The sequence below is a fragment of the Channa argus genome, chromosome 14 (assembly GCF_033026475.1).
Source record: "Channa argus isolate prfri chromosome 14, Channa argus male v1.0, whole genome shotgun sequence".
NCBI classification, from domain to species: domain Eukaryota; kingdom Metazoa; phylum Chordata; class Actinopteri; order Anabantiformes; family Channidae; genus Channa; species Channa argus.
In genome coordinates, this window is record NC_090210.1 from 25282396 (window position 1) to 25294275 (window position 11880).

Here is an 11880-nt window from a genome sequence, read left to right on the forward strand (position 1 = left end):
GACAAAACATTGTAGGTATTAGACATCACTCAGAGTTTCAGTTTTATGATTATACCTTTTGATTTCTAGTCAAACTAATCTGACTGCAAACTTAAAATGAACAAATATAGAGCTCTAAAACACATAAGAGATGCAACAATTAATATTTACATATGAATATAATATTTAAATATGAATAAGTGAAAAAAAAATTTAATTTGTAAAATGTTGTGAATCAAACATTTCCACTAAGTTGCTCAGTGACTTTGTGTTGTGAAGCGTCTTGGTGTGTGAATGACGGAACTCGAAGGCTGATCTTTGGACAAGGAACTAAACTGAGGATACAGACCAGTAAGACTCCACATTCATTAAAGCAGAAAATAACTGAACATCTGAGTAATGACGCGCTGTGATGAATATAACTGAAGCAATTATCATATTGAGCTGATATTTGACTGTACCGAGTGATGAAGTAAAACTCATAGAATCTAAAACAAAAAGATAATTTTCATTGAATTAACTTGGTTATTTGTATGCAGTAAACATCAGAACTGTGAAAAAACTTTCTGTCAGAATTTCTAAACTGATCACAATCACAGTTGCAATTATCACATTCTGCAGTATTGTATAGTATAGTATAGTATAGTATAGTATCCAGTTGCAGTTCTTGTTTGAGTTCTTGCTGATGTGTGACTCAGTCTGGACTCCAGAAGATCTTCTTTGGATCAGGAATTCGTGTTTCTATAGAAGCAAGTGAGTCCTGTTTGAGTTTATACTGTAAATCTGTTCTTTGGCTCACATCAGTACTCTGTCAGATAGTGTGTTGGGAAGAAAATTGAATATTCTTACATAAGAAGTTAAGTTAGAGTAAAACAGGCTCACATGTCATTCATTAGTAAAAAATGAGCAGTTAAAGACTTTTGATAAACAAAACTTTAGTTAACTCTGACAAGAACAAATGTGGAAGTGTCATTGTTAGTTCCATCCTGACTGCAGGTTATTGTTGAGGTTTCATGCAGAGTGTGAACAGTAACAACTTAAAATTGATCTTTGGTTCAGGAATTCAACTAAGAATCCAAACACGTGAGTAGAAAAGGATTTCAATCTAAGGTTTTCCAGTTTTTGTCACTTAGAATCACTGACTCTAAACAGAGAGCAGGACTACAGGGTGTTTTAAAACTCTTTCTTTATCCTAAGGGAAAAACTAAAGCCTGTCATTGTAAATCAGCCTTTCTGAAACTTTTTAGTCCTTACAGTTAGTCTACATGACAAAATACATCAAATATTCACGTTACAATACACTAAAATACTTTAGTCACTCACTACACTCATAGGAAATATATTCATTAATTATAATCTGAAACTGTTAAAATTAAATCAAGGAAAACCAGCAGCATCATTTCGCCTGTGACATGCTAATGCTGCAACAGATGATCAGTTGACAAGTTGGTGACTAAAAAAATTCACCAACTTGTCAACTGATCACCTGATGAGAAAGAAACTTATTTAGATCTGTTGACACGAAAAACCCATTTGTTCAGTTTCTCCATCTGTTCTGGTGAAAAGATGCGTATCACTGTCCACTGAACAGCTTTGTAATTGAAGTTGGAAATTGCTTCGTTTTTACAGAAGTTGTCTGCACCGGTTTGCATTGAAGTGTGTGTGGTGGTTGTTGTGTTGGACTTGATCACTGTGTGAATGTTGGATACAAGTTAACATTCGGAAATGGGATCAAACTGCACGTCGAGGACCGTGAGTTGTGCATCACCTTAAAATTAGATCTATAGAAGAAAATTATGTAAGATGGCATTTACTAGCATGAACAGGCCGTGTGTTTGGCACGATTACAAAGACGTTAATGTTGTGTGTCTTAACACTGTGTGACTGACGGATGGAACAAGATCTATTTCGCAGCAGGAACAAAAGTTATTGTTTTGTCAGGTAAAACTTCTTAAAGCACATTATTCATTTAGACAAACACTATTACATGAACATTACACAAAAACACAAAGCCACAAGAAACCATGTAGTCTAAAATGTTAAAGTGCAACGCGTTATTTTTTATGAAATATCTGAATTTCCCGTGTGCTGTAACATGAAGTATCTAAAAAACCAGATGCAAACTAAACAAATTCACTTAATAATGCAAGGAAATCTTTTCTGCCTAAATATTGTTTGGATTCTCTAATGATTTATTTAATCACTTAAAACTTGATAAAGTGAAGCCTGAAGCTTCATCAGTTTAGCACCGATTACATGATCTGTCAGTGATTGTCGTGCTGCAGCTGTTACACTGTGTGAATGCTGCTGCTTCTAAACTCTCTTTTGGAGCTGGAATTTCTTTAACCGTACAAATAAGTAAGTCATGAGAAAACAAATCTGTGCACATTAGTTAAAAGTAGTTTGTAGTTTAGTTACTCTGCACAAAGATATAGGTGAAGATGAAACTGTAACAATCAGTCAAATACCAGTCATTAAAAATGTACTGAGGACATTTTTTGAGTGTTCAGTTGTTCAGTTTTTGTATAGTGCTAAACAAATATCTAGTGAGAATTTTCTCAATTTGTATTTTTCTACTAAAACTATGACCATTATTCTAGCCCAGTAAAACAGTCGTGTAAAATTACCCTGTACACAACCACAAACACAGTATTTTAGTAATAGATTGCTGCACAGCAACATCAGAAATCCAACCACATACAATAAATGATAGTAGTGGTCTGTAGTAGCATGTATCCAAACCAGTAACATCCAGGTTTTTGGAGAGAAGTAAATGTCTGTGTGACAAGTGGATGGAAAACTACATTTGGCAGTGGGATCAAATTAAATGTGTGGCTGAGTGAGTCAATAGTTTTTCATTGTATTTACACTATAAAAGTATTAAATAACCTGAGAGTTTAGTTAATAATGGATAAACAGCACATTTTGTTAGATACTGAAACTGTTTTGCGTAAGACAAATGCACAAATATGAATAGAAATCAGCTCATGTACAATATGTAAATTTGCTGATGTATTAACAAACTCCATCAGATGGAGATAAATAATGTAAAGAAAGAGCCGCGTTACTTTTTGATCACTGCTAAACTACTGTGTGAATAGTAACAGCTACAAAGTCCTGTTTGGATCTGGAGTCAGAGTTAGTGTGTCCTCACGTAAGTGTGTTTATGCTCATTAAACAGACCTGGTTGTTAAATTTACAATGATTAATTTTTAATAAGGACCATGAAGAACTTTCTGTGTAGCTGAGGCAGTGATGAAACTGTTCTTGTACTTAAACTGTTTAAAAGTTTAAATGATCACATTTGATCACATTTATTACCATGAGCTTTTATTATATGTGTACTAGTACTATAAGTACTATAAGTACAAGTACAGATTCTTTAAAGAGAAGCAGGAGTCATTTTAGTGTGAAGTTGTACATCAGGTGCATGTTGGCTCTTTTTAAACTAAGACATTTACATTCACACATTTAGCTTCTTTAGAGTAAAAGTCACATGGAATAAAAGTAGAAATAAAAATACAATCAAATTACAGAAACAGTTTCTAAACAACCCTCAGATTTTGCTGCCAGATAAACCAGTGTGTGAATAACATCAAGACAGTGTTTGGATCTGGAATTAAACTAATTATCATGGCAAGTAAGTTGAAGGTGTAAATATTAGATCCATGTTTATATGTCATATTACAACTTAAATCTTTCTTCACACTTTAGTTCACAAATTTGTGTATCACATGACCAAAGATGCTCTGAATTCACCAAATAACTCAATTTATTTTGGAGCTGTGAATGATTTGATCATTTTGTTTAAAATGATTTTAAAAGTTAAAATAATCACATCCATTTGTGTAGAAGATAAGTGGTAAATGTGCAACACCACAACAATGTGCGAAACAATCTGGAGCCTCCAGACTCGTAATTGGTGCTGGAGCTAAACTTCAAGTAGAAAACAGTAAGTTAACAAATGCTACAATGAGTTTAATCACTGAGAATCAATCATCAGTTTTCCAGCAATTACCTGTGTTTGTGGTTGTAAATCAAACACCTTGTAGGTTTAATAAATCCAGTCATGGCTTATAAAGAAAAATTTACAAAACTCATGATGAGTTGCACACAAGACAACCAAGACTTGCATTAAAAGTACAAATTACTAGTTTAGTAAAGTGGAACTGCACTGGTTATTGTAACCAGATTAGTTCCTGTGTGAATAACAACAACTTCAAAATCCTATTTGGATCTGGAATCAGAGTCAATATTCTGTCGAGTAAGTGAACTGGTAACAGTAATTTACATTTTGTGTTGGATGTGTGTGTTGTGGAGAAAACATCTTCCTAAAAACAATGAAGCGAATGACATGAAATTCCTGTCAGGGATTTTCTTTTTCCTCATAGGTGTATTTCAACACAGGTTGTTATATAATCTAATGCTAATGTTCAAAAATGCTTATTGGCTGGCAACACTAACAAAGACGTACTGATTATTGATGTATTCATAAAGAAAATGCTAAATTATTGATTTCTGTGCTTTCACAACTTCTTAATGTAAAAAAACAGATTTTACATAATTTTTGCAGAAATAACTAAACTAAATACTAAACTAAACCAAATAACTAAGAAGGAAAACCCACACGTGCGTCTTACCTAAAGTTTTAGTTTGTCCACAGCTTAGTTGTTTTTGCTGCCAGACAAACTTTTGTGTGAAAGACAATTTTATTTGGATCTGGAGTTAAACTTGTTATTCAGACAAGTAAGTGCAAAATTGTTCCATATAATGTTTACACGCTCAACAAGAGAATCAATACATGAAAACTGATAGAGAAAGAAATAACAAATCAAACAGTGTTATATATAGTTTGCAAAAAGCTTTATTTTTTCTAGTGCAACCTTTATTTAAAGCAAATATTCTGAAATTGTCCATAAAAGTCACAAAAGTGACAAAAATATACAATTGAGCAAATAAATTCATATTTGGTGCTGGTACTTGTGGCTGAAACTACTGAAGAGTCACATATTACATATGATTTAAAGTCTTTGCTCACAACGCTGTGCACAGTCCTTCATGTAGTTATTACTATCATAATACAATCAGTAAGCAGTTTCCTAAACTTACTAATCAAGCAGAAAGTGATGCTTTTCTCTAATTGGTCAGAAACCTGAGCCTCGCTAAAAACCCTTAGGGAGCCAACGTTAGCTCATTGCGATGGACCATATTTCCATTAACAAAAAAGTTTTAAAATGTGGAGAACACAAATATACAAACAATACAAATTTTAAGAATATTATAATTTATATAAACAGCTCATATGTATATTGTGTAAAAACAGGCAGCGAAGTAAGTCCACTCATTATTAAATAACCACCCTGCTCAAATCAATACCAAAATACAACACTTCTTAATGTCACAAACTAAGGTGAACAGGACACACATTTTCTAATGCCCGACTCCAACTTCACAGCAGCTGGTAACAAATAGCAGTTTGAACAATGATCCCACATGTTTCCAGGCAGTGCCGTGCTCAATTTGTGGATATCTGTGTATTATGTGTAACGCTGATTTTCTTTTTGGTGAGGAAGAGTTTGAAACCTGGGCAGGTGATTCGCATGTTTCCGAATGTGCTTCAGTCACAGTGTGTCTGTGAGTGAGTTTGTCTGTTCATGTGTGACTGTGAAAAGACCATGGAAGTGCCCAGACGAATCCTTTTCCAGTGGACACACAGTTGTGCTGGGATTATTTAACCATGTCTTCATGTTTCTTCCTTCATTTATGTTTTTCAGATGAAGAGGACAAGCCGTCTTACTACAAAGTGACAGGTGATGATGGGACCACAGCATGTCTGGCCACTGATTTCAGCAGATACAATGCAACCAACATTGTTTGGCCCATTACTAATACATCCAAGAATCAACCACCTGTTCGGATTTCAGGGGACTCTGTATTTAACCAAGTGGCTATTATATCTATAAATGACACTTGTGAGTCAGGTAAGTGTGAAACCAAAACCCCCAACAACACTCAGGTATAGCACAAAGTAAATGTGTCACAGCTGCTAATGATTTGTTGTTTGATTTCTTTCAGATGATGTTAAACAGGAAGTATGCACAGATGTTCTGACACCAGGTTGGTATTAAATCATTTGAACATATTGAAAATGAAAAATAACAGTTTGGTTCGCTGGTCTAATTTTGGTGCCTATGTTTGCAGATCCTAAGGTGAACTTTGTGACTATGACCATACTGGGCCTCAGGCTGCTCTTCATCAAGACCATAGTCTTCAATGTCCTTATAACGTTGCGGCTGTGGATCAGTCAATGTGAGTACAAAACAACGTGATTGAGACTGTTCTTTCTTATATGAACCTTTAGTGAAGACGGGCTTTTTATTTTAAATCCCACTATTCTACATGCATTTTCTCAAGTGCATGTGATGCAAACCCAACATTTCCATGTAGCCGTGATGATTTGAGTAGAACGTCCATTTCCACATTTATTCAGTCTCTTGTCATACTCAACAAAACCCAGAACACCACCTCTGGTAAACAACAATTCACCCACAGAAATGATTATTTAAACCATAGAGCTGCGTCAGTCCATTTGAAAATCAAACCATTTTTAAAGATGACTCATAATTTCAGTCATTTTAAACAAAATATCACAGGTCAGTTTCGTTGTCACCTTGTCCACTGATAAATTGTGGCCATTTCCACAGTTTTCTGGTGTCTGATGGAAAAAATGATGAAGAAATAAAAACTGGTTGATAAGTAAGAATAATCATTATTTAAAACCTCAACTGCTTCAACTTTGTGATTTTATTGTTCACTGATAAGGTGCTGTTTTCCAAAGGGAGAAGCTAAGAAGCAGTGTTGCCTTCAGATGCACTTGGTGAACATTTGAGAAAAGTACTAAATAAAAAGAAAGAAATACAATCACTAAGATATAAATCGCTGTCATAATCGAGGACACTTGTACGTACAGCAGCAGTCCGACAAGTCCTATATGCTAATGGAAAGTATTTCTATATGGAGAAGATTTGTTGGTGGCAGGGTTCCTATTATGGACCTGATTTATGAGATGAGTACAGAGGAAGAACTCACGAAGACTTTTACGCAATGACACAAAAAACACATTTATCCAGATCATCTAAACTATGTGGAGGAGAACACCAAGGTGAACCTCAAAGTCATTATCTATCATAACTGTTTGTCACTAAACTGCAGAAGGTCTTTCAGGTTTCCTGCTTAGGTCAGGTTTAACATTTGTGTTTACTGGTTTTAATCAGACCTCACTGATACTGTATATATGCAGTAATAAGCCCTAAAGGCAGCACAGCTCCCAAACTTTGGCTCACATCTGATGCTTTCATGAAGCTGCATCTGTTTTGTCTGTCAAGTGCTTTTATGATGAAGCATTTACCTTCATTCCTGAATAAACAAATATAAACAGAAATTTCAGTCTCTAAACTAAACAGTGTGATTCTTAAGTAAATGAGATTTCATCTGAAATACTGAATGCACTGGAATCATTGTAAAGATGTTTCATCCCACTTCTTTTTCTTTTAGAGTTGAACACACATAAAAACACACTACACTTAAGAACTCTCTAGATGAAAGTTTCAACTAACATCAACACTTTAATCTTTTCTTGATGAGAAAGTTTGGCTCTGGTTTCACACATTGACGTTCCTTCCCGTTCCCTGTTGACCAAATGTATTTCGGTAATCTACAGATGAATCTGTTTCTGGGTTAATTTAAAGATCCACAGTTAAATCAGACAAATAGAAACTGAAGAAATGTGAAGTCTACACATGCTTGTTGTATCTCACATAATAATATTAAAACATTTAATGTTTTCTTTTTCTTTTTTATCTTTCAGAAACTCCGGAAACTTTTGCTCCAAGATGACAAATTCATAAACAACTTTCTGATCGACTCAATGAAACATTGAACTATTACTCAGCTTTATTTCTGCTTTTCATCTCAGTCTATATATCTGCATCATATATATTAACATATATACTGTTTCACATGCTTATGTAAAATACTCTGGACAGGTATGAAGTTACCCTGATATTCATATATTGAAAATGTTTTTTAATCTGTCTGTGAGATTCAGATAAATGAGATTTTCCTCTGTAAATATTAGTTACATTAAACAGTCTGACAGACTGATCATCTGCTTTCAGTAAAACGGAGATAACTTGTTAAAAACACGCTGTGTGACATTTTTTTCTGTGATACTGTTAAAATAAAATTTGAAAAATACTTCACGTTGTCCTCTATTTGTTATTTCACTGCCTTACAGACCATTCATGTCTTCATTAAACACATGATCTAACAAGTGATGGCAATAGTGTTTTGGCTGAACCTTTGGCACCAAAAACCTTAAGCAAGCACCTCCTGTATCTGTGAATTAGACCTGGACAAAGATCAGGAGGAATTTTGGACCATTCTCTATTACAGAACTACTCCAGTGTTTATGGTCAGTGTCCTGCTGCATCACCCAGCTTCTACTGAGCTTCAGCTTTAGACTCCTACACCACAATGGCAAGTGGTTCATGTCCAGATGGCCCCAAACCATGATGTTTTCATGTTGGTACAGTGTGTGCTTCTCTTTGACACCATATCTACAGCTGCTTGTTCCTCCCAAGCAATTGTTTCCTCTGTCCACAAGACATTTTCTGAGAACCACTGTAGATTGACTAGGTGGTCTGCTATGTTGTTTATGAAGAGTGATGGCTTGATCATAGGTTTGTTTGACTCAACTCCAGTAAATCCTTCAAACCTTTAGCTATTACTTCAGGGTCCTTTATTCCGCATTGAGCATTCAGCCTTTAGTCTTTAGAGCTGGGTGCACACTTTAATGGAGAGTAGCCTGAAGTCTTTGAGGTTAGTCTTTACAATGTTAATTCCCATTCACCCAATTGCACACACACACCGACAGCAGTGGCCATGCAAGGTGCTCACCTGAACCACCAAGAGGAACTTGCGGTTCAGTGTCTTGCCCAAGGACACCTCAACACATAACCGGGGATCGATCCACTGACCCTGTGGTCTGTGGATGACTGCCTTAACAACTGAGCTACCGCCCCTGTCTGTGACTTCTTCCAGCTTGATCATAGGTTCACTGAGATTTCTCTTTGTGATCACATCAGCTGCTGCTGCATGTAAATAGACAATGAAACCATTGTGGTGTTTTTATAAGTCAAGTTACCTAAACCTCAATTCATTGACTGGACTCCAGGTTTGCCATCACCTGACTCCAGTTGATGTTTAGTGACATAAGATTTCCAGTGTTTTTCCACCATCACTAGTTTAAAGGGTGTGAGATGTGAAGGATCAGGACTGTTTGGGTTTCATTAGCTTAGAAATATTGTGCTTGTTGATATCTGTGATTTCGGTGATAACATTTAAGGCCAATTCATGCAGAAAACAGTATGTTACAGTACTTTTGTTGCCACTGTTTTGCTTACATTTGTCTCCTACAGAATTCAGAAAACAGAATTCAATCAGGTGCCTCTGAAGGAGACTTAAAATTGACTTAAACATCCAAAATTCAAGACATAAACAAATCCAGAGGGAAATCACTTTGTTCTGCTGTCCCGACAGACCACAGCTCACTGGCCACTGAGGGATCCACAGTTCTTGTTGGGAGCTTGTGTTGTGTCATGTTTTGCAATAAATGACCAACACGGCTGTTATTGTCTTAATGTCCGTTTAGAGTAACAGAGGCAAAGTCAGAGGCTTCAGTGAGTGTAGACATGATGATGAACAGTGTCACTTTTCTAGCATCAATCTCCTGCTGTAACGTTGCTCTTTGTGACACAGGAATGAATCCACCACTGTTGGAAACACACTATCTGCTGAAGTATCCTAAAATAGTATTTTATTTTGTATCATTAAACCCAGCTTCCTACTTCTCTTATGATCCAAATCCTTGACTAAATAACCAAAATCAAGTTTCCACACTTCATCAGAATATAAAAACAGACAGAAAAGGAACTGAATGTAAAGGTGTTAGGGTTAGGGCCCTAACCCTGTGGTCATGTGACCAGTAAACCAGCTACCGTGTCACTAGTTGTTTTCTATTAAATTGTGAGTTGGTGTGTTTTCTGTTTGAAGCGATGAGTCAAACTGTAACATCAGTGTATGAAACTGACGGTTTACAGGAAGCAGCCAAACACAGGGAAGTCACTTTGTATCAGTCTTCAATGACTAACATACCAGCATGGTATTAAAAGTGTTGAACATTTTTGCCAATAATTTCCTATTTTTCTCCATTCATTTGCATAAACATCTTTAAAACATATTTTGGTATTTTGCCTTTATTTTACAGCTGACAGTCTAGAAAGACACAGGAAACTAGGGCAGAGAACAATGGCTGCAAACCACACATTAGCTGCACAAAGTTCACACCTGTCTGCAGCGTTTGGGCAGAGGCCTGTAGTTATTCTGAGCTAACAGATGAAAAGATGTGCTGAAGTAAAATGATAAGCAGACTCACAAATTATCCTTTAATTGTGTTTCATCACAGCAAATATCAAGACTGAAAACCGAAAACACTGTGTCATCCACATAGAAACGGACATTAGGGACATTATAGGTCTGTGTTGAACTAGTAATAATATTTTAATGACATTTTACAGGCAGCTCCCCCCACATACGCACACACACACACACACACACACACACACACACACACACACACACACACACAGTACACAACAACCACAAATGTTTTTCTGGGAAACTTCATTATAACCACATCACATTCAGTGTGAACATAATGACGACACACTGACATTTACCATAAAGAACAACCTGCTGATGTGTTGATAAAATGTTTGTCACTACTGCATCATTTTATCATTTTATGGTTTAGACAATGACAGCAGCTATTTGGGGTAAGGGAAACATTAAAGGCTGGAGAATTGAGAAAAAAGTTAAGTAGTTTTCTTGCCTGAACTTAACCACAGCCAGGACTCTGGAGTTGAACTGGGGCCTTTGGGATGAGTGTCCTACAAACTTTATGACTGTCACACTCTTGACAACTCACAAGGCTTCATTCATTCAAAAAACACATCCACTCATTTACTTCCTAAAGTTACGATCACTCAGTTCAACCTGTACCGTGTTCTTCTAAGCTGTGGTCCATGGTCCCTCACTGAGATCAGCTCACTCAACTTTCTGTACAAGTCACAGGACAAAGACTTTTAAATACACAAGATTTTTATTACACACTTTCACACAAAAAAGTTTGCCGGACCTTCACATGCACATTTTTTCTCATAATTTCTCTGCTCACGTAAAAATATTGGTCATCACTGAATTTTTAGAAAGTGTGAGATGATTGGTTTGGTTTGGTTTGCATCTTTATTCTTCTGTAGTTCTATTGAGATCAAGGACTAGGACATTGTGAAGTCTTCACTCTCATTAGTTGCCCATTCAGAGTGTCTGCACTGACGAGACAACGACACTGGTGTTAGTTTAAAGCTGTTCACTGAGCCATTTGAGGACATTATCAGCACAGTAACTGCACATCAGTCAGATGGAAAGAATCGCTCCTCTCTGTTTGATTTGCTGCATTTTAAATCATTTAGTGTGTTGTTCTTCACTTGTTGTGTATTAATGATGAATCCTGCCACATGCTGATAACATCACATGTAATAAGAAGTGAATAAAGCAGACGGGACTGTAATCGGTGTTTGTGATCGGCAGAGCTGCTGAGCGAGGAGCGAGCTGCGATTCTCGCTGTGGTTTCCTGTTTGTTCCGCTGCACAAAATCCAGCAGCAGTGCAGAGATAAGAGAGTGCTTTTGTGTCTGCTCACAGCTGTGTTTTTGTGTCGGCCATCTTAGGTTTCTGACCTTCAAAGGGAGAACAGTTAAATCTTGGTCTGATGTGAACTGCT

The 11880-nt window shown here is 36.3% G+C and overlaps 1 gene segment (V, D, J or C); it reads left to right on the forward strand.

Moving 5' to 3' along the window:
- LOC137098529 (M1-specific T cell receptor alpha chain-like) overlaps positions 1 to 8235 on the forward strand; it is a 37425-nt gene extending 29190 nt beyond the window's left edge. Inside the window, 4 exon segments of the C gene segment in view lie at positions 5754 to 5960; positions 6055 to 6096; positions 6181 to 6288; positions 7847 to 8235. Coding sequence covers positions 5754 to 5960; positions 6055 to 6096; positions 6181 to 6288; positions 7847 to 7848 — 359 coding nt within the window.
- The last annotated feature ends 3645 nt before the right edge of the window (positions 8236 to 11880 follow it).